Source organism: Ursus maritimus, unplaced genomic scaffold, assembly GCF_017311325.1.
Source record: "Ursus maritimus isolate PB19 unplaced genomic scaffold, ASM1731132v1 scaffold_19, whole genome shotgun sequence".
NCBI lineage: Eukaryota > Metazoa > Chordata > Mammalia > Carnivora > Ursidae > Ursus > Ursus maritimus.
This window is the reverse complement of record NW_024424341.1, coordinates 9,008,789-9,033,653: the sequence shown is the minus strand read 5'-3', so window position 1 is coordinate 9,033,653 and position 24,865 is coordinate 9,008,789. Positions and strand designations below refer to the sequence as shown.

General features: G+C 36.2%; 1 protein-coding gene across 7 annotated transcripts in view; it reads right to left on the bottom strand.

The window, feature by feature from the left end:
• The window catches only part of CYLD (CYLD lysine 63 deubiquitinase), a 67,800-nt gene that overhangs the window by 28,808 nt on the left and 14,127 nt on the right, over window positions 1–24,865 (bottom strand). For 6 of the 7 annotated variants that reach the window (XM_040633294.1, XM_040633298.1, XM_040633296.1 and 3 more), the window contains 2 exons: window positions 2,748–2,846; window positions 1,083–1,199 (listed from right to left, as the gene is read on the bottom strand). The exons of the other annotated variant lie outside the window; for it this stretch is intronic. In XM_040633294.1, the coding sequence (XP_040489228.1) occupies window positions 1,083–1,199; window positions 2,748–2,846 (216 nt within the window). The remainder of the gene's footprint in view (window positions 1–1,082; window positions 1,200–2,747; window positions 2,847–24,865) is intronic. 7 annotated transcript variants of the gene reach the window in all.

The window sequence follows — 24,865 nt, the reverse complement described above, 5'->3', positions numbered from 1 at the left end:
CTACACCATCCACCTCCTCCCATCCCTTCCCCCAACAAGTCTCGCCCTAGCTGCTATAATCTATTTCTGAGCCTTGCAACAACCTTCAATGGTGCCCTCGTATCCACACGGTCCCTGCTTCAATCCACCGTCCACCGTGCAGCCAGGATGATCTTCAAAAGGCAAACTTGGTCATGTCACCCCTTGCTGAAAATCCTTCAGCGGCCTCCCATTTCCTTTAAATAGGGCACACCAGGCCCCACATGCCCAGGCCTGTAAGCCTTTTTCATAAAATGTTTTGCCTCTCTCTTTGTTCTAGCTAGTCTGGCTCTTTTTAGTCCTTGGCAACACAAGCTCCATTTTTCCACGAGGCCTTTACATATGCTATTCCCCCTGCCTAAAAGATTCTTTGTCCCGTTCCCTGTGATATCTCGCACTCCTCTGGTAAATTTAAGCTCACGCTGCTTCTGCAGAAAAACATCCCTGAGCCCCCATAAGTAAAATCCACCTTTAATATGCTCTCCAGCATCCCCGTGCCTTCGCTGCCCTCGCCATGACTGCAATTCTAGATCTGTTTCTGTGATGGTCTGATTAATGTCCATTTTAATAACTTGATCATAAATTTAGAATGGGCAAGGACGCTGTCTATTTTTTGCTCACCATTGTAACCTCTGTGCCTAGATGAGTGTCTGGCACATAGAAAGCACTCAATAAATATTTACTGAAGGGATGAACAAAGAAAACAATAAACCAGAAGAAAATTATGTCCCTGACCCAAAGAAAGGCAAAAAGGGAGTGTTTTAAAGAGGTAAAGAAAGACCCAGACAGGAAAGACTTTAAATGATTCAACTGATTCTAGAAATCTAACCTGAAGATCAGCTAAGAAAAGAAAACGAGCTACTAATACATTTTCCGAATGTTGTATTCATCTTAACAGGAGTGCAGTTCAAATTATATACGATATTTTAGTTCAGTCATATTACTAAAGAATGGCCTACTCATTCTGTTCCAAAAACAAGATATACTGGTGAAAAAGCCTTTTTTTCCCCCTGATGATCGAAAAGGAGAGGATCATTATAAAAGACACTAAAATTATGGATTACCTTCATCAATGTACCATGTGTTTTTTGATTTGGATTGTGGTTGTGAGTCAACAGAAGATCCATTTAAATTATAAAAGAATTCAGATCTGTTTCTATTTCCAGGGTCTGAGGTAGATCCTATGGATCAAGAAAAGTTCCTTTTAAAAATAAAGTCAATATGGTGCAAAAGCTTTTCCCTAAGAGAAATTAACATGCATACAGTGCTAACAATTGCTTAAGAAAGCAAAGGATGGATACAAACACAATGTATTTTATTAGCATTTTCAACCATTTTGGCAATGTCAAAAAATTCTTCCACCCAAGAATCAATAGAGGAGGGGAACAGGAGAAAGCTAAAAGAAAAGTCTGTTTTGTTTTTTTTTTTCTTAAGACAAAATGCTCTTAAAAATTATTTCATCTACTATGGCTTATTTCCAAGTGTCAACATCACCGTTCCCCAATTTCATGTGATGAACCTGTTGGCTCCCGAATTTAACCTGTTGTTTTAAAACCGTTCCTTTAAGAAGCAGGGAATCTTCAAATGTTGTGTACGTAAATCAGGGCACCAATTAAGTTTAAAAAATTTAAACACTATGGAATTCTTGGTCATCAAATTCCTTGCTTCGTGTGTTCATGCTTTGAACACATGAAGCAGTATGATTTTTTTTTTGTATCAGATTAATTAAAGTAAGAAAGAGTGCAGCCCTGTCACAGACATTTCAAGACCCTACCCTGCCTCAGTACTTAAGAGGACACGCTGTAGGTGACAGCAGGGGTTTCTAGAACCTATACAAAATCTGGTGGGGTTTTTTTTCAATTTAAAGCTGATAGCTCTCTGTTTTATGCTTATAACTAAGATCTGCTACAACGCAAGTAACGCCCATGTCTTCAGAAAATCTGTAGGCTATTTATATGTGAGAATAACAAGTGTGAGCTAGCCTACCTAGGTCCATAAGTTAACATAAAAAATAACTATTACTTGTATATCCTACTTAATCCTAAGTCTCCCAGCGTCCAAAGTCACGGAAAATACTTCTTAAAATACAATTTCCTTTAAAACGAGCCAAAGTAGGTTTGTTCACCAGATAACTGAGGAAAAAATATTCTGCTCCTAACGCACATCTGAGTTAACAAACATTCTTACAGCTTTTTAAATGAGCTGTTTAGCTTGTATAACTACCATCCTTTAAAACTATGAAATATGGGGAAGCTAAAGAAAAAAAAGCTAAGAATTCCACATGCATTGTGAGGGAGTTTCTGGAAGAGAGACAAAAATTTTTGCTTACCAGTTTGGAATTTATCTTGTGCCATATTTTGTTAGCAAAATCCACATAATTACTCTCTATATACTTTACCCTCTATAACATTAGCCTGATAAGGTGATTTTGTACAGTTACAACTCTAAACTTTACATACAAATGTTGCAAGTAGGGGGTTCCAAAAACCAGCTGATATAAACCAACAAAAGACACAGGTCCTCACGGAAAGCTGTTCATCAGCTAAAAAAGGTTGGGAACTCTTGGCTTACGCAAGAGCGTCTATAAATAACTTTTAGTGAAATACTGAAAATGTCTGGAAAAAGAAAACCTATATATGCATCGAGTAAAACCTTTCAACCTTCTTTCAGTGCTATGGCAAATCGGATACCATGTAAATATCTAAGAACTGTAGTCTGCTGACCCATACCTGTGGCCTTTGGTTTATTATGACTGGATGAACCTTTGTCCCCAACACCTCTTGACATAAAGGCAAGTTTGGGAGGCCTCCTTTCCTGTGTCACGCTATCTGAAATAGTAAACATATTTTTTAAGGATAAAAACAAATTCTTACGGAAGAGAAACAATCGAGCAATGACAACAGCAACCAAAAAAACCTCTTTCCTACAAAAAAGCAGCATTTTCACAGTTTTACAAATTTTTAACAGTCAACTCAAGTATTGAAAGAGGGTATGCTGGAAAAAAAAAATCAATGCTGTATTTCAAAATGTAATTTCTATAAGAAAAGACAACCCAAATACAATTCACCTAAGTGTCCTAACTTCTTGGAAATTTAATCACTTTTAGTCAATATTATTTGATGTGTTAAAACACTACAGAGAAAACACCACTCGGTCTTTTGCAAGAGTTCCCCAGTGGGTATCCTCAGAACATCCAGGGTGTTATGAAGTGTTCTACACTCAAATATTTCTAGAAGATGCTGAGATCAACAAAGGTAAACAACTTTCTTTACTGCCTAACACCAGATCCTCTCCTATGCTAATGTGCATTGTGACTCTCTCAAAGAGGGATATAGTAAACATTTTATAATATTTTTTGTCCCATTCTCCTTAGCATCTCAGATTAATGTATTTCATGGAACAGAGTTTGGAAAAAATCTGGGTAGAAATATGTAGCAGTTTGAAAAATCATGTATGTTAAAAATAACACTGACAAGTATCCAAACATGTACACGTATAAACAGGGAAAATGCAGAGAACTATACACAGATCAATTGGTGAAGAAAACCAGAGAAAAAGATCAACATTTTTGAAGAAAGAACTCAAAACTTCTTTTTGGGGGGCGCCTGGGTGGCACAGCGGTTAAGCGTCTGCCTTCGGCTCAGGGCGTGATCCCGGCATTATGGGATCGAGCCCCACATCAGGCTCCTCCGCTATGAGCCTGCTTCTTCCTCTCCCACTCCCCCTGCTCGTGTTCCCTCTCTCGCTGGCTGTCTCTATCTCCGTCAAATAAATAAATAAAATCCTTAAAAAAAAAAAAAAAACTTCTTTTTGGAATATAGGTGTAATAAATTTGGCAAAGCTGATTTTTTTTTTGTTTTGTTTTTTAAAGATTTTATTTATTTATGTGACAGAGAGACAGCCAGCGAGAGAGGGAACACAGCAAGCGAGTGAGAGAGGAAGAAGCAGGCTCCCAGCAGAGGAGCCCGATGTGGGACTCGATCCCGGAACGCCGGGATCACGCCCCGAGTCGAAGGCAGACGCTTTAACGACTGCACTACCCAGGCGCCCCGGCAAAGCTGTTTTTGATACATAGACCACTGTATACCTTAAAGGCCAATAATTTTCATAAGATATTCATGAATACTGATCAAGCAAATGTAGAAAGTCAATCTGGAAAGTTTTTCCCCTGGAACTTTCAACAACGTATCTATAAAGCCCAACATGACACTTAGGAATCATACCTGATAAAGCTGTGTATCAGCAAAAACGATAGCACCCACAGTAGATTTTTGAGAACAGAAAGAAAAAAAATAGGAAAATTTTTATATTTTAAACACAAAGAAAAGGCCACTTTTTTAGAAGAAGGAAATAATACTGATGAATTATATATAAATCATGCTTGGTAATGAATATAAATCATGGTTGGAGGGGGAAAAGATTTCAGTGTTAAACTGTACCTTAAATGTGTCAGAATATGATCAAATGAAAAATTATTTTAATTCAAAAATTCTACTAAATAGCCATGAGTTCAACCAAGTGATACAGTAAAAGCTATTTACTAATATTTTGATGATGATACCATTCAAGTGTCTCCAAGTCGATATGAGAGCTACTGTGGAAGGTAAAATTTCTCAGTCACTGGCAGAAGTTCCCAAATGATAGCATATAAAATGACTAAAGAAAACGAACTCCCACTATTAACTGTAACTAGTTACACGGAAGTCCATGTTCAAAAGATATGCACATGCCTATGATACTCTACACACGTGATGGAGTTAGTGGTGATTGTAACGAAGGCAGCAAATGGTCTTAACCGAGGCAGCCTCGCAGTACCGGAGGGCCACGTGGATGAGCACGGGGGACCGTTCTGCTGGTGACTGGGGTGGGGGCTCCAAAGACTGGGAACACAGCACTGGAGTTGTAAATGGTGGCTGTCTTCTGCCAAAGACTTTGTCTGAGAGAACGTCAAATACGAATTTTGAGGAATAGATATTTCCACAGAACTCTCCGCCAATGAAGGGTCACGTGCCACATCTAACTTGCCCTCCAGCAATGACATACCAAATACTGTTTCTTTGTCACTACTATGCTCATGATCCAAAACCAAAGCCTCCTACCTTATGAATTTTGAGAGATTACCACCTCGGGAAGAGGCAAGTGTGGGAAAGTGTATGTGACACCGAAGCGAGCACAGTGTGGGAAAGTAAACAAGGAATCAATCCAGCGGACGGTGTTGTGGGAGTAAAACAATTCTGGCTTAAGAAATATTAAAAGAGATGGCGTGATATGCCCACCAAATGGCATGTACACAAGTGTGCACAGCAGCCTCATTCAGAACAACCAAACGCTGAAATAATCCATTCTAAGCAAAATAAACAAACTGTAATCCGTTCGTACAGTAGAATACTACATAGTAATAAAAAAAATAAACTACTGATATACCAACACGGACACTGGGTTGAATAAAAGCAACGAGATAAAGAGTATCCATTATATATACAGCAGGACTACACTCCAAATGATGAAAGTATACATGTATCCCTACAATAGCCAAGATACAGAAGCAACCTAAGTGTCCACCAACAGATGAAAGGATAAAGAAAACGTGTTACACACACACACACACGAATATTACGCAGCCATAAAAAAGAATGAAATCCCCGTGTGCAACAATATGAACAGACCTAGACAGTATTATGCTAAGTTAAATAACTTAGACACAGAAAGACAAATACTATATGATTTCACTTATGTGTAGCATCTAAAAAAACAAATAAAACAAATGAGAAACAGACTTCTAGATACAAACTGGTAATAACCAGGGGTAAGGGGGAGGTGGGCAGACAAAATAGGTAAAGAGCATTAAGAGGTACAAACTTCCAGTTATAAAAAAAAGAAATCGCAGAGATGTAGAGATGTAACGTACAGCATAGAGAATATAGTCAATAATATTGTGATAAATTTGTAGGGTGCAGATGGTAACGAGACCATGGCAATCATTTTTCTGTGATGCATAAAAACACTGAATCACTATCTTGTACAACTGAAACTAACATAATATTCTGTATCAATTATAATTCAATAAAAAGTTATAAAGTAGCAGCTCATCCATCACTCTTGTTAATTTAATCAGAAAACAAAAATCTCTCGGGGAATCTTGGGTTGAAAATCACGACAGTAAACTAGTGAACAATAACAATCAAACCACAAGAAATGTCTGTGAATTTGAATGACCCATTAAATTGAGAAAAATCACTTAATTGATGTACTGCTTAACATCATCAGCCACAAGAGCATAATTCAGACCCAAATGAGAGTTTAATATCCACAGAGAAAGCTACTAGTGAAAATAAAAGTTTACTTGAGCAAAATGAGGTATTATAAAACCCAATACCAACGTACTACACAGAGCAACTACACAAAGATGTCTACGAGGCAGGAGTGCTGATCAAAATACATGTTTTCCTTATATTTTAGACTATTTTACATGAAAACTTGTGGGAAAAAAAAAGCTGGAAGGTCCCATCAGATGACATTGGGGTTGTATACTCAGATCTAGCGCTCCAAATTAACCTTCTTTTGGGCTCTGTCTCGTATGAGCAGGAGTCCTGTCTATACAGACAACATTCAAGGTGATTCGGACTGACAATCAATCTCTGTGAAAGGCCATTTAGCATTCTCTGCCAGAATGTAAATACACATACCTTTGGACCCAGCAACTCTACTTTCAGGAAGTTACCTTTTTAAAAAATATCTTATGACTATTTTGTACGAATATGAGCAAAATATATCCCATTTAAGTAGTCAGATGAGTACAGATGGCATGGTGTTGAGAAAGAGAAACGATACATGCAAGGACAGAATTAGTATCCAAAATGATCTGAAAATGTTGGAAGACCGGATAGCTCTGATGACATAAAGTCTCACAGGGACAAATGCAAAGTCCAGCTGATGCCCTCCAAATCAACCGTACAAGCACAGATCAGAAGCAGACGTATCCATGAACAAAACTGGGAATTTAAGTCAAGAGTAAGCTCAGTATTTATTAATTTATTGATTTATAAATGCATTCATTCATCCATAATGCAAGGAAGGCATTACAATGGTCTCTGGGAATATAATTCGGACTGTGACAGGGCTGTCCCCAAAATTTTTGGTCAATTTTTTTGTCATCAGCAACCATTAGCCCACATATGGATTACAGTATTCCATTTCCCTCTAGATGCCCAAGGGTAAAAAAACATCTTCAACAAACCAGGTCTTATTCAGAGTATCTGGAAATCATGCCACAAGAAAATGGCTAAAATGACTCAAACTTTTTAGGATGGAGAACAGAAGATGAAGGTTCCAAAGACACCAGCTTTGAGTACCTAAGGTTGTTGTAAGGAAGGGGAGCTGGATTTGTCCTATCTTCACCGCCAGCTCCGAACTAGACTCAATGTGTGAAGTTGTAGGAAAGCAGATCTAAGCACACGTCATACAAGGAGTGACTTTTTCACAATCAGATCCACCTAAAATGAAATACTCTCATTTCCGTTAGGCGACAGTGACTCTTCTATCAAAGGAATACACAGTTCTCTAAGATGATATGGATAGTAAGACAGGAAGCTATCTTTTAGCTATACTGGAACACATGCAAACTAATGCATATACAGGAAGTTATTCACTGAAGCACTGTTTATAAGAGCAAAAGACTGAAAACAACCTAAAGGCCCATCAGTAGGGGACTGGTTAAAAAAATTATGGTACATTCATAAAATGAAATACAATGCATAATTTAAACAAAAGATTAAGTATGCAATTCATATACTAGTTTGAAATGATGCCTAAGATCTATTACTGTTAACTTACAATAACAGGTGCAACTTCCACTTCTGGAAAGATGAGTAGACATACCTTTTCCTATTCCTCCTGGTAAGTACAACTAAAAATGCTAGGCATAACATGCAAAACAAAAACTAGAAGACCATGGAAGGTAGAGAGAAAAAGGCAGACCAGGTGGGGAGCTCCAGACCTAAGGAACAACACGGTGGAAAATTCCCTGGATTTTCTTCTTGCCTCATGTATCCCTCTTAGAGCTGGATAAGCCAGCAAACTGGAAATGCCAATGGGTACAGACAAAAGAAAGCCCCAACAAGTCAGCTCTCTCTAGTCAAAAGATGAGAAGAGAGGAAACCTAGTAAGACAGAAAAATATTAGATAATAATCACTCAACACCAGCCAAAGATCACAGAAAAAAACAGTGGCCCCACTCACTCCAACAAAGGCCAAACGGGGAGCCTAGAGTTCCACTCATGTGAGGGTGTTACAAAGTACTCCAACACCCCAGTTGCATGATGTCGGAGAAAGCCAAGTCTGGAGCCACCACCCCATAACCAAGCTCTCCCACCACCCCCCGCCCGCCGGTGTCAGTAGAGACCACAGGGAGAGCCTAGACTTCCATCTCTGTCTACCCGCTGGGGTGGTACCAGAGGAGATCTAGTAAAGAGTCAGAACTTTTACCATAGCCCAGCAACAATAAGGCACATTCATCACAGTGTCACTGGAGACCAACGCACACCTCTACCCAGCAGGAATGAGGAGCTTCAGTGACCGGTATCGACAGAGGCCAAGGGAGGAACAGACTTCTGCCTCCACCTAGCAGTAATGAGGTGGCATGTACCCTCCTCTTCCCTGGCCAAAGCCATGTCGAAGAAAGATGGCTAAAAGCTGGCTCTAGATCTAATAGGACCTAGAGTCTCAAAACATAATACCCAACTGTCCAGGTTTCAAACACATTCATTATACTGAGAACCAGGAAGATCCCAAGAAGAATTTTATTTTATTTTTTTTTTAAGATTTTATTTACTTATTTGACAGAGAAATAGAGAGAGCTAGAGAGTACACGCAGGGGGAATGGCAGAGGGAGAAGGAGAAGCAGGCTCCCCACTGAGCAGGGAACCCAACACAGGGCTCGATCCCAAGACCCCAGGATCATGACCTAAGCCGAAGGCAGACACTTAACTGACTGAGTCACCCGGGTGCCCATCAAGAAGGATTTTAAACAGTCAAAAAATGCCAACACTGAAATGACAGAAAGGTTAGAATTATCTGACAAAGATTTTAAACAGCCATGATAAAAATGCTTCAATAAGCAATTACAAACACAGTTGGGAAAAAATGACAGAACAGAAACCTCATCAAAGAAATAGAAAGTTTCAGCAAGGAAACGGAAGATATAAAGAAGAGTGAAATGGAAATCTTAGAACTGAAAAAAACAACAACCCAAATACAAAGCTCAGTGGATAGGCTCAATAGCAAAATGGAGGAAACGCAGGAAATCGTGAGTGAACTTGAAGATAGAACAATACAAATTACCCAATATGAACAGCACAGAGAAAATTTAAAAAAAAGAAAAAGAAAAAAGAAAAGAAAGAAAAAGAAGAGAGACTCAAAGCCCTGTGGGACTTCACAAAAGATCTAACATTTATTTCGTCAGAATCCTAAAAGGAGACGAGAAAGAGGGCAGGCCTGAAAAAGTACTCAAAGAAAGGCAGGCTGAACTGACAAATGTGGCAAGAGACATAAACTTACCAATCCAAGAAGCTGAGCAAACACCAAACAGGATAAACCCAAAGAAATTCTATGCCAAGACACATCATAATTAAAGTTGAGAAAGTTAAAGGCAAAGAGAAACTCCCGAAAGCACCAGAGAAAAACAAAAAGCACAGGGGAAAAAAAAAAAAAGAGCAATTCAAATGAGAGCGGATTCTCATCAGAAACCAGGGAGGCCCAAAGGAAGTAACACAATATTTTGCAGGTGCTGAGAGAAAAGAACTCTCCTATCCTTCACGAATGAAGGGGAAAGCAAGACATTCTCAGATGAGGGGCAACTAAAATAATTTGTCACCAGCAGATCTAAAGGGAGTTCTTAAAAGAAAAAAAATGATCAAAAAATAGGCCCATACAAATATACCCAACTGATTTTTGACAAAGGTACAAAAGCAATTCAATGGAAGGAAGTGGTCTTTTTCAACAAAATGGTGGTAGGACAATTAGACATTAAAAAGAAAAAAAAGAAAAATACCTGTACATAACAAATCAACTCAAAATGAACTATGGACTTCAATGTAAAATGAAGAACTACTAAAACTTGAAAAAAAATTTGAAAGAACAAGAATGTGAAGAAATCAGAATTCTCATATATGGCTGGTGGGAAGGTAAAATGTGTAGTCACTTTGGAAAACAGGCTGACAGTTCTACTAACGATTAACTATACAGCTACCATATGACCTAGCAATTCCATTCCTAGGCATAGACCCAAGAGAACTGAAAAGTATGTACACACAAAAATTTATAACATGGAATGTTCATAGCAACATTTTTTAAATAGTCAAAAACTAGAAATACAAATGGTCATCAATGGATGAATGGATAAATAAAATACAATTGACCCTTGAACACCAGGAGGGTTTGGGGTATTGCCTCTCATGCAGCTGAAAATCTGCATATAACTTTTGACTCCCCCAAAACTTTACTTAATAGCCTACCGCTGAGCGGAAGCCTTACCGATAACATAAATAGTCAACATTAACAATGTAACACTTATTTTGTATGTTATATTATTATATGCTGCATTGTTACAGTGAAATAAGTTAGAGAAAGGAAAATATTAAGAAAATCGTAAGGAAGAGAAAAAATACATTTACACTACTGTCCTATAAAAAATCCATGAGCCCACACAGTTCAAACCCATGTTGTCCAAGAGTCAACTATGCACCACACCTATATAATGGAATATTGTGCGCCCATAAGAAGGACTCAAATACTGGTTCATTCTGCAGCATGGATGAACCTTGAAAAGATTAATGCTTAAGTGAAAGGAGCCAGACAAAAAAGGACATATTTTTTACTCCATTTCTATGAAATGTCCATATAAGCAGCATATGGTCCATATGTCCATAGGCAAATCATAGTGACAGAGAACAGACCAGTGTTTGCCAGGCACTGAGTATGAGTACAGAGTTTCCATTTGGGATGATAAAAAAAGTTCTGGAACTAGAGAGTAGTGATGGCTGCACAACATTGTGAATGTTCTTAACGCCACGGAATTGTACATTTTAAAGGGGTGAATATTCTGCTGTGTGAATTATATTTTGATTTTTAAAAAGTTAGCAGAAAATCAGAGGCAAATCCCACAAATTAAGGGCTCAGTCCCAGAGACTATTCTCATTGTGACACCAGTCACCAAGCTCCAGGTTGTCTGCGGTACTACTGACTGACCAGCCATAAATTGGGGTTCCCAGGCCCCCCTCCTTGGGTTCCATAATTTGCTAGAATGGTTCACAGAACTAAGGGCAACACTTACACTTACCATTTTATTAGGATATAACAGGATATAATAAATTATACAGATTAACCGGATAAAGAGAGACTTAGGTCAAGGTGTGGGGAAGCGGCATAGAGCTTCTGTGTCCTCTCCATGAGCAAAACCCTCCCAGCATCTCCATGTGTTCGGCAACCTGAAAACTCTCCAAACCTTGTACTTTAGGGATTTTCATGGAGACTTCATCAAGTAGGCATGATCAATTACTGACTCCATTACCAGTTCCTCTCGCTTTTCCCCTCTCCAAAGGATAAGGACTAGAGCTGAAAGTTCAAGCTTCTAATCATGGCTTGGTCTTTCCAGGGACCACCCCCCATCCAGGAGCCCACCAAGAGCCTTCTCACTAGAATAGAAGACACTCCTATTACCCAGGAAATTCCAAGGGATTTAGGACCTTTGTGTCAGGAATCCAGGTCAAAGACTAAATATTAGCAAGAACTGAGGATATATATATATAATATATTTAATATATAGTTATAATATATTAATAAACATTAAATAATATAAACTATATATTAATATATTAAATAATATAAAACATATATAATTACATACTATCACAGGATGAAATAGTTCTCAGTAATAAAAAAGACACATGAGTGTGTCAAAATGAATTATACTGAGTGAAATAAGTCAGACAAAAAGAGTACATCCTGAGTTACTGCAAATATGTAAGATTCCAGAAAAGGTGGACAAATGTATACTGACACAAAGATGATCGATCAGTGGTTGTCTGGATTTTGGGGGGGATGGGGCAGGCAGAAGTGGGAGGAAACAATCACAAAGGGCATCGTTATGGGTGATAGACATGCTATCTTGATTGTGGTGAATTTAAGAATCAAAACACATGAGCAAAGGGAGGAAAAAAAAAAAAAAAAGAAAGAGAGAAGCAAACCAGGAAACAGACACTTAACTGTAGATGTAGAGAACAAACTGATGGTTGCAGGGGGTGCGGGTGGGGGGAGGTAAAATGGGTGATGGGGACTAAGGAGGGCACTTGTGATGAGCACCAGCAGATGTACGGAAGTGTGGAATCACTAAACTGTATACCTGAAACTAATATTACACTGTATGTTAACCGAAATTTAAATAAAAATTAAAAAAAAAAAAGATACAGAAGGCAAGCAGGTAATTGGGGGGGTCAATGTTGGGAGGGAAAGATCTTACATACCCTTTTAAAAATTCTGCGTAAATATGCATGCACTGCATAATCTAAAAAGCCAAATTAGCATTACATTCCCAACGTCCAACACTAAAAAAAGAAGACGCAGGCTGGACTAGAAAAAGCAGAAATGTATCATTTCGGGGTGGCACTAAATGATCTGCTCCAGCACAAGAGCTCTAAGAACGTGAACACGTCACATGAGCTACGTTAGAGTTCTTAATATCTGAAGCAGAAATGAAGAGAGGAAACATTTTAAAACAGACTGAAGGCTCCTGCCTCTGGGAGTCAAAGGTACTCCTCCGAAGGCCACTGTAACAAGCAACTGATGGAGATAATTCTCGCCTCGTCTCCAGCTGTTGAACTGCTTCACAACAGTTTTAAATGCTGGGAATATTAATCTTGTCCTACAAACGAAGGTAATTGGGCAAGAAAAAGAAACTAAGGAACTAAAGGAGACGCCGTGACTCTTTTTCTCTCCAAAAAAGGGTGTTAATGATGACATGAGATACAGACGAAGACGCATTCAAAAGCAACTAATTTTCATTTGGACAACTTTACTTTTTAAGTCTATTTGTGAGCTTTATTTTGTTGGCGAAAAGTATAATTTGTGTATTACATTATAAAAGCTGGTATCGTTCTCAATTATCTTCTATTCAAGGTTTATGAAATCAAGCTTTAAAAGGAGAAGAAAAAGCATTATTTTCCTTTCTTGTCACTGCTCGGAGAGCCAATGACAAGGACAATGAGAGCCACTGATCTAGAAGATCATAGTGTGCCTGACAGGTGATTCCCAAGAGATTCGTGTAACTAACTTTTATTATTTCAATCCTACATCACTATTTAAATAAAACAGAATGGTAAATGTTTTTGAAGATAAATAGTATTAAAGAATTCCTTTGTCAGGTCATATATAATTTCATCACAGAAAAAACAGAAACGGGAGCTTTTCCTTTCATTTTCTTTTTAAGTGCTAGTGTAGGACCCAAGACCATTTACATTTCAAACAAACTGCGACATGGCAAAAAATATACGGAAAGAAATACAGCTCTAGAGTTTGGGGGGGAAAAGGCATTTCAAATCTTTATTCTACTGCAGACTAAGAAAAACACAATCAATTATACAAAAGCCAACTTCATAGTTCAGGTATCTTTTCCTTTCTTAAATTATAATACTAAACTAGTCTTCTCCCTAGTCTCCCAATTTACTCGATGTAATGAATTATATTCACTGGTAAAATGCAAAATTCAAAGAAGTTCAATGAAGGTAGGTAAAAAGGATGGTTACACTAATAAGGTTTTGAGTTTTCAAAAGCACCCTTTAGAAACTTTTTGTGTAGTTTCAAGTTTTTATTTCAATTCCAGTTAGTTAACATAGAGTGTGATATTGGTTTCAGACGTAGAACTTATCGATTCAACGCTCACATACAACAGTCAGTGCTCATCACAAATGCCCTCCTTAATCCCCACCACCCATCTAGCCCATCCCCCTGCCCACCTCCCCTCCAGCATCTCTCAGTTTGCTCTTTACAGTCTGTTTTATGAAACCCACAAACATACCTGATTTGGTAAGACAAGTTAAATTACATTTATCCGTGTGATTTTGGAGAAACATTAGCACAGAATTGGTTACCCCTGTAAGAATACTTTAATAATGAAAGAAATTTTATTTTACAAGGGATTCTCCTTAGCCATCCAGCAATTTAACACTATAAAAGTAGCATAATTCACAGAATTTGCTTAGGACGGGATTTCTCAATCTCGGCAATACTGCCATCTTGGACCAGATCATGTTCTGTTGTGGGGGCTGCTCTGCTGCACTGTCAGATGTTTACTTCGTAGCATCTCTGTCTCTATCCACTAGATTCAAGTAGTACTCCCACCCCACATGTGATGATCAAAAATGTCTCCAGACATTGCAAAACATTCCGTGGGGTCAAAATCACCCAAGGTTGAGAACTGCTTGGCTCAGAAATAAAATGACCTTCTTATAAAGGTTTTGTACTAAAACTTAAAAACAATTTAAAAAAACTTAAAAATTCAATAGTTATAGTGTGAAACGATACTGTATTTCAAACAATCAGAAACTTAAATGGGTGATGGGTATTATTAAGGAGAGCACTTGTGATGAGCACTGGGTGTTGTATGGAGGTGATGAATCACTCGTTCTACACCTGAAACTAACAGTACGCTGTATGTTAACTAACTGGAACTTAAATAAAAACTTGAAAATAGGGGGAAAACAGTACAAAAGAAAATCCATCACACCTACCCAGAGAAATCCCCTTTTTTCTTGAATATATGTTCGCCACACTCCAAAATATATATTTAAAAATAAAGCTGTAATGATGGAGTAAGCTCATCCCGGATCTCTTCTCCTGAAATAATAGATTTAAACTTTGACAAATTACATATAAACAACTACCTGCAGGCACTGGAGAGTAAAGAAAAAAAAGGAAAAAAAAAAAAGAAAAAAGAAAAAGAAAACCCAACAGTCAGATTATGAAGGAGACCCAAAATATTTTAAAAGGGCACAATGCAAATATATAATCCAAAATTGCTGAACATGTTTAAAAAAAAGAAAGAAAATTGTGACCCATTCTCAAAAGAAAAAACCACAATGGATACCAATCCATAGACTATTTTGATGTTGGAATTGGCAGAGAAGAAGAATTTTAAAGGAACTATTATAACTACGCTTAATGAGGAAAAAGAAAATATGCTCACAGTGAAGAAGATAGCAATATCTCACCAGAGAAATAAAAACTATTTAAAGAAACAAACGAGAAAGAACAAGATGGATGTCTTAAAAATACTTCTAAAAACTTAAAAGGCAATATCTGAAAAAATAATTCATTGGATGAATGAGTTTTAGCCTTAAAAACACAATATGGACAAGAGAAGGGGAAGTCAGTAAAATTCAAGATGAAACCGTAGAAATTATGTGAAGAACAGATACATAAAAGTATGAAAAAACAGAGCCTCAAGGACTGCAGGCACAATACCAAAAATTCTAACATGTATCCATCTGAAGTCACAGAGAGAGGGAAGACTGAAATGGAAAAAGAAGGCACTTGAAAAAAATAATGACCAGAATGTTTCCTACTTTGTTAAAAGATATAAATTTACAAATCCAAGAAGTTTAGTAAACTCCAAGCAGGATAAATATGAAGAAAACTATGCGAGGGACATCATAGTTAAACCATTGCAAGCCAAATGTAAGGAGAAATCATCAAAGCTCCAAAAGAAAAACAACATACTGCATTACATACAGAGGGATAATGATTTAAATGACAGCTAACGTTCAGCAGAAACTATGGAGGTTAGAAAATGCTAGAAAACCACGGAAAACAGAAAAGAAAAAAAAATCAAACCAGAATTCTATATACACTCAAAATCTCCTTTAAATATGAAGGCAAAATAGATACATTTTCAGATACAAGAAAATTAAGAGAAATTCATTTCTAGAAGAACCATACCTCAATAAACAAAAGTTCTTCAGGATGAAGGAAAATGTTAATAGGTGGATACTTGGATTTCTCAATTTCTTTAAAATATATACGATTTCAGCAAAAAATACAATATTTTCTTGTGGGTTTTTAATGTACATAGATGTAACACACATGACAATAGCATAAAGGATGGGGAAGAGGTAAAGACTTACATGGTAGCAAGACATCTACATTTTACGTAAAGTTGTACAATATTAACACTAACTACACTAAAATATTAGGGATATATATTGTAATCCTTGGAGAAAGCACTAAAAGCAATAGGACAATGAAATGCAGCTAAAAAGCCAATAGATTAGCATAGAATTCTTAAAATTTTTCAAATAATCTGCAAAAAGGGTAGAAGAAGAGTATAAGAGGAAAGAAAAACAGGGACAAATAAAAAATAGATAATAAAATTACAGTTCTAAATTCAATAATACCAATAATTACATTAAATGTTAATAAATTTCACAATAATGAAAAGACAAAGATCATCAGAATAGATATTTTAAATTATATACTGTCTAAAAAAAAAAAGCATGGGAAAATGAAATGAGGGAAGGGAGAGAGAACATCTCAATCCAATAATACAGTGGAGGTAAAGCAGAAAATTAGGACAAATAGAAAACAATGAGGCAGTAGAAATAAATCCAATTATCAGTAATGATAAATATTGGTAGATTAAATCTTCAGTTAAAGTACAAAAATTGCCAAACTAGATTAAGAAAAAAAGATATCCCACTATATGCTGTTATAAGGGACATACCTAAAAAACATAAGTGGATGAAAAGAGAAATACCTGGAAAATACTAACCAAAAGAAAATCTATCCACACCACACAAAATAGAATTTAAGGCAAAAAGAATTACTAGCAATGAAGATACTGCCTCTCTCCCTCTCCCTTTCTTTCTCTCTATATATAGACAGACTATATAACGATAAATAGTTCAAATCACCTGGAAGATCTAACAATTCCAAACTCTAGGTACTTAAAAATTCTAAACATGTATGCAGCAAATAACCATTTCAAAATTAAAGCAAACACTTATAGAATTAAGTAGAAATTAACAAATCCATCATTGTGTTAGGAAGTTTTAACATACCTTGTTCAGTAACTGACAGATCTAGCAATTAAAAACTCAGTAATGATACATAACATTTGAATAGCATAATAAAGCAGCTTGCTCTAAGAGACATATAAAATATGCATGCAATGCAAGCAGGCTACAATCGGAGCAAACACATTCTTTTCAAGTCCACACAGAACATCTCTGTAAACTGATCATGTACTAGGCCATAAAGTCAGCCTCAACAAATGTCAAAGGACTGGTATTATATTCTTTTACCATAAGGAAACTGAATTAAAAAGAATTAATAATGACCAAAAATGTCACCTAAAAATTTAAAATCATATTTTAAAATAGCTCATGGGTTACATAAAAAAAATCATGAAGGAAATTACAAAATGCTTCAAATTTAATAAGATAACTCCATAATAAATTTTGTGGAGTAGATGAATACATAGAATCTATAGTCTTAGATGCTTTATGCTAGAAAAACTAAAAATTAATTAAAGTAGTTAGAAAAACAACAAAACAAAAAAAAGCCAAAGGAAAAAAAATAATTAAAAAACAGAAATTACTAAAATAGAAAACAAAAGTCTAGAAAGGATTAAGAAAACCAAAAGATAATTTTTTTTTAATAAATGAAAGCAAGAAACCTCTAGTAAAACTGTTGGAAGAAAACAGAGAGACACGAACAACTGTTTGAATGAAAACAAGGACAAAACCGCAGATACCGCTGAGATTTAATAGCAAATAAGAGATCTTAAGAATGTTCTGCCAAAAACTTTAAAAACAAAGATTAAATGGAAAAATTCATTAAAAAATAACACTTTCTGGGGCGCCTGGGTGGCTCAGTCAGTTAAACGTCTGCCTTTGGCTCAGGTCATGATCTCAGGGTCCTGGGATCAAGTACCTCATCAGGTGCTTGTGTGTGCTCTCTCTCTCGCTCTCTCTCAAATAAATAAATAAAATCTTTTTAAAAAATAACACTTTTACAAAAGACTTTGAATAGCCAAAGCAATCCTAAGGAAGAAAAGCAAAGGCAGAAGCATTACACTTCCCGATTACAAACGACACTACAAAACTACTGTTTTGTAATCAAAACAGTATGGTACTGTCATAAAATCAACACATAGACCAATGGAACAAAAATGAGAGCCCAGAAATAAACCCATGTTTATATGGTCAATTAATATTTGCCAAGGAGCCAAGAATACTCAATGGGGGAAAGGGTAGTCTCTTCAATAAGTGGTAATGGGGAATCTGGAAAACCACATATGGAAGAATGAAACTGCATCCCTATCTTACACAAAAGTGTACTTAAGTTCACAAAAGTGAACTTAAAATAAATTAAAGACTTAAGTGTAAGACCTGAAACTGTAAAACTCCTAGAAGAAAACATAGGGAAAAGCTCCTTGACATTGATCTTGGCAATGATTTCCTGGACGGCACAAAAGAAGCACAAGCTACAAAAGCAAAAATAAATAAATGAGACTACACCAAACTAAAAAGCTTCTGCACAGCAAAAAGGAAACAACTGGTAAAAAAATAAAATAAAAAGGCAACCTACAGAATGGGGAAAAAATATTTGCAAATAATATAACTACTAAGGGGTTAATATCCAAAACATGTAAGATTTCGTACAACTCAACAGCAAAAAACATCATGATTTAAAAATGAGCAGAGGAACTGAACAGTTTTCAAAAGAATACATACAAATGGCCAACAGGTGATACGAAAAGGTGTTCAAGATCAATAATTATCAGGGAGATGCATATTAAGAATGTAAGGGACCTGTGGAACACCATGAAGCAGATCAACATGCACATTGTGGGAATCCCTAAAAAAGAGAGAGACAGAGACAGAGAATATCTAAAGAAACTTCCCGAATTTGATGAGAGCAATGAATATAAACACCCAAGATGCTCAACAAACACCAAGTAGGATGAATTAAAGAGACTCCCACACCAACACATCAGAATCAAACTTTCAAGACAGAATCTTAAAAGCAGCAAGAGAAAACCAACTTGGCACATACAAGGGATGCTCAAAAAAGACATATTCAGATTTCTCATCAAAAACTTTGCAGGCCAGTAGACAATGGGCCAATGCATTCAAAGGGCTAAAAGAAAAATACTGTGAACCAAGAATCCTGTATCTGGTAAAACTGTCCTTCAGAAGTGAGGGAGAAATTAAGATATTCCCAGATAAAGAAAAACTGAGGGAGTCTGTTTCCACTAGACCTGTCCTACAAGAGATACTCAAGGGAGTCATGCAGGGTGAAATCAAAGGACATTAGACAGTAACCTTAAGGCACATGAAGAAATAAAGATCTCAATAAAGGTAAATACATTGGCAATTACAAAAGCCAGTACTATTGTAACAACAGTTTGTAACACTACTTTTTCTTTTTTACATGCTTTAAGAGACTCAACTATTTTTTAAAAAAACAATTAGCCTAAAATCTAGTATTATTGTAACTTTGGTTGGTAACTCTACATTTTGTTTTCTACGTAATTTAAGAAATCAATGCATTTATAATACTTAACCAGTTTATGCTTTACGGTGTACAATGCACAGATATGTAATTTTGTAGCATCAATAACTGAAAGGGGTGGGGTAGAGCTGTAAAGAAGAAGAGTTGTTTTTATGTTGTTGAAGTTAAGCCAGTACTAACTCAAACTAGAGCATTAAAAATTCATGCTGTTAAATGTAATCCTTGTGGTGAACACAAAAAAAATAGCTATAATATATACAAAAGAAATGAAAAAGGAACATTTCACTACAAAATCAACTAAACACAAAAGACAACAGTAATGCAGGAAATGAGAGTGAAAAAAACTAGAAGGCATATAGAAAACAAATAGCAAAATGATGGAAATAAGTTCCTCCTTATCAATAATTACTTTAAGTATAAATTGATTAAATTCTCCAATCAAAAGACAGAAATTTGAAGACTGGATAAAAACGCATGATCCAACTATATGTTGTCTATAACAGACCACTTTAGATCCAAAGACACAGAGATTAAAGATGAAAGGACAGATATAGATATCCAAAGCAAACAGTAAGCAAAAGAGAGCAGTGATGGCTATACTGGTATCAGACAAAATAGACTTTAAGTCAAAAAAGATTACGAGAGACAAAGAAGAACATTTCCATGTTAATGAAAGGTTCAATGCAGCAAGAAGATATAACAATTATAAACATTTACATATCAAATAACAAATCAGCAAAATCTATGAAGTAAAAACTGAGAGAACTGAAGGGAAAAATAGTTCTACGATAATAGTTGGAGACTTCAATCCCCCACTCTCAATAATGGATAGAACCAAACAGAAATAAGCAAATGGAGGACTTAAACAACACAACAAACCAACTAGATATAACAGACACACACAAAACACTCTACCCAACACCAGTATACACATTCTTCTCAAGTTCACTTGGAACATTTTTCAGGATACACCATATGTTAGGCCACAAATTCTCAACAGATTTAAAAAGACAGATCTCATATGAAGTATCTTCTCAAGAGGATGAAATTATCAACAACAGAAGTAAAACTGGAAAAGCCAGTAATTTGTGGGAATTAAAAAAACACTTTTAAACAACCAATGAATCAAAGAAATCACAGGGAAATTAGAAAATTCTTGGAAATAAATGAAAACAAAAACACAACATACTAGAACTTAGGGGATGCAGTGAAAGCAGAGGGAAATTTATAGCTATAAATGAAAAACAAGAGAAATCTCAAATCGACAACCTAACTTTACAAGTAGCTTAACAAAGCTAGTTTGTAACAACTTTACAAAGCTAGCAGAAGGAAAGAAATAAGATTAGATCAGAGATTAACAAAATACAAAATACACAACAGAGAAAATCAATGAAATCAAAAGTTGGATTTTTTAAATTATCAACAAAATTGAGAAAACTTTAGCTAGACGGACTAAGAGAAAAAGAGAGAAGACTCAAATTACTAAAATCAGAAATGAAAGTAGGATCATTACTACTGATTCCACTAGACCTGTCCTACAAGAATAAACCATAATAAAAAGGATTATAAGAGAGTACTATGAACAAAAGGGAAATCCAAAGAATGGGAGAAAATACTTGAAAATTACGTATCTGGTAATGGATTAATACACAGAATATATAAAGAATGACTAAAATGACAGCACAAAAAAACACACGCATATACATATATATATGTTAAAAAATGGGCAAAGGACTTGAACAGACATTATCTGCAAAGAAGATATACAAATGGCCAATACATGAAAAGGTATTCAACATAACTAATCATTTGGAAAATGCAAATCAAAATTACAATGAGATACCACCCTCACACCCGTTAAAACGGCCACTATCAGGAAACCAGAATAAATGTTAGCAAAGATGTGGAGAAACTGGAAAACTTGTGCATTGCTGGTGGGAATGCAAAATGGTTCAGGCACTGTGGAAAACTCTGTGGTAGTTACTCAAAATTTAAAAATCTATTTACCATATAATCCAGCAATTCCACTTCTGGGTATATCCCCAAAAGAACTGAAGACAGGATCTCAAAGAGGTATTTTTAAACCCATGTTCAGAGCAGCATTATTCTTAATAGCTAAAACGTGGAAGAAACTCAAGTGTCCATCAAGGGATAAACAGATAAACAAACATGGTATGTACATATATAATGGACTATTATGTAGCATGAAAATGAAGGAAATTCTGAGTCATGTAACAACACAGATGAACCTTGAGGATATTATGCTAAGTGAAAAAAGCCAGTCATAAAAAGGCAAATACTGTATGATTCCATTTATATGAGGTTTTCAGAATAGTCAAAATCATAGAGACAAAGAGTAGAATAAGAAGCTGCCAGAGGCTGAGGGTGGAGACCGGGAAGTTATTGTTGAATGGGTATAGAGTTTCAGTTTTACAAGATGAAAACTCTTGCAGAGATGAATGGTAACAAGGGTTGCATAACAAGATGAATGTGCTTAACGCCACTGCACTGTATACTTAAAAACGGCTAAGATAATAATGTTATGTGCACTTTACCACTATAAAAAAATATGAATTTAAATACAGGTTATTTTTACGATTTGTTTTTAAAAACTTTAAAACACGTGCAGATGACAAACTGGACCGAGCAATGTATGAATATGATGAAGTCAGATTTATATCAGAAAAGTAAGGCTGATTTAATATTAGGAAATTAGATTAAAAGAAAAGAAATACAGGATTATGTCAATAGACAAGGAAGTCTGATAAACTTCAACATCCATTCGTGATAAAACTCTGAGAAAACAGGGAACAGTAGGTCACCTCTCAAACCTGATAAACGAGGGCTGCAACAATAAAATCCTAGGGCAAAGATCACACTTAACAGTGAAATGCTGAAAGCACTCCCTTTGAGAGCAGGAGCAAGACCAAGACAGCTGATATGACCACTTCTATTCACTATGTATTAAAAGGTTCTTAGAGCTAGGACAGTAAGATAAGAAACCATATTTTAAAAATAAAAGATACAATGATTAGAAGGACGAGTTAAACTATTAGTATTTGCAGATGATACTGGCTGGATACTAAAAAAGTAATCTATGGATAAATTGAGAATTTAATACGATTTTAATAAGATTGCTTGCAACAAAATTCAGCAGACAAAAGTCAACTGAGATAACACACTCACTAGGATGGGCAGAACAAAAAACTCAGATAATAATAAACGTTGGCAAGGATGTGAAGAAGTCAGAACCCTTACACAGTGCTGTAAGAATGTAAAGTGATGCAACCGCTTTGGAAAACAGTCTGACAGTTCCACTAATGATTAAACAGAGTTACCAAATGCGCCAGCAATTCCACTCCCAGATATATGCCCAGAAAACTGAAAGCATATATCCACACGAAAACTTGTACGTGAATGTTGTGGCAGCAGTGTATATGGCAAAAGGTGTTAGGAACTCAGGTGTCCATCAACAAATGGATACATAAAATGTGGTACATCCATATGATGGGATACGACGCAGGCATAAAAAGGAGTCAAGTACTGAAACGTGCTACAACGTAGATGAACCCTGAAAACGTTGGGCTAAGCGAAGGAATCCAGTCACAAAAGACCATATATTGCATGATTCTATTTCTATGAAATGTCCAGAACAGACAAACATACAGAGACAGAAAGTGGATTAGTGGTCAGTTAGGATTAAGGAGCAGGAAGGGATCATGAAGGAATAGCTAAAAAAGGACAGGGTTTCTTCGTGAGGTGATGGGAATGTTGTACAACTGACTATAGTGATGACTGCATGTATCCGTAAATACACTAAAATACACTAAATGGTATACCTTAAATGAAGGGATTATATGGTATGTGAATTAGATTTCAATACAACTGTTTTTTGAAGTTGACTGTATCTCTATGTATCACAAAAAATTGTTAGAAAATATGTTTTACTTTACAATGTATCAGAATGCATGCAAGAAATGGAGAAACATACAATTTTACTAAAAAGAGATTAAATAAATGAAAGGTAATTCAATGTTCACATATTAGAAATTTCAATATGATAAGAATGTCAGTTCTCCTCAAATGATTCTATAGGTTAACTACAGTTCGAATCAAAATCCCAATGGAACTCTCCCCATCACATTTGAGAAGTCGATTGTCAAACCGACAATGAAGAGGCATGGGCCAACAACAGCCAAGACACTCACTACGAGAAAGAACAAGAGAGGAAATGTACTCTTACAGCTAGAAGGCTTCTTGTCAAACTAGGATAATGAAGGCCTAGTGGTCTTAGTGTAGGGGAAGAGTAGAGCCCAGAAAGAGATCCATGTATAGTATGCTGAAACTGGACTTATACGCAGCAAGCATGGTAGATCAAATTGGGTATGTGTCCCTCACATCCTACACAAAATCAGATCTAGGTGGATTATAGATTTAAATGTGCCTATTAACCTTTTAAGAAGACAATGTGGACTAGCAGGAAAATTCAGAAGAGCAATGAGGCAGGACTAGTGCTCCCACAAAAACATAAAGAATCGTTAAAAACAAGGTGGTACTGAATGAAGCATGAGCAGACAGAATAGAAAGTCCATAAATACATCATAGTATATGTGGGAATTGAGTATGGTAAAAGTGGCATCTCAAAGGAGTAGGAAAACATGAACTATTTTAAAAAATTATTTATTTATTTGAGAGAGAGAGAACAAAAGAGAAAGCATGAGTGGGGAGAGGGAGAAGCAGGCTCTCTGCTGAGCAGGGAGCCCAATGCGGGGCTTGATCCCAGGACCCTGGGATCATGACCTGAGTGGAAGGCAGACGCTTAACCGACTGAGCCACTAAAGATAAACTTTTTAATCAAAAATGTTGGGATAACCGGGTAGCTATCTGGGGGAGGGACTAAACTGGATCCATAGACCACATTATACACCACGTGAAATAAAAATATGATAAAACCACAAGAGTGTTGGAAGAAAACATGGGGAAATTACTTTATAACCTTAGAGTAACTCGAAATATACATGCCATTAAACAAATCTGATAATTCAACTATGTAAAAATTTTTAAATTCTGCATGGAAAAAACACCTAAAGCCAAGTAAGACATTTACAAAGGGCAAATACTATATGATTCCACTTACATGAAGTATCGAGAATAAACAAATTCATAAAGACATAAAGTAGAGAATAGAAGTTACCAGAGGCTGAGGGAAGGGAGGAAGGCGGAGTGTTTCTTAATAGGTATAGAGTTTCTGTTTGAGATGATGAAAAAGGTCTTGAAATAGATA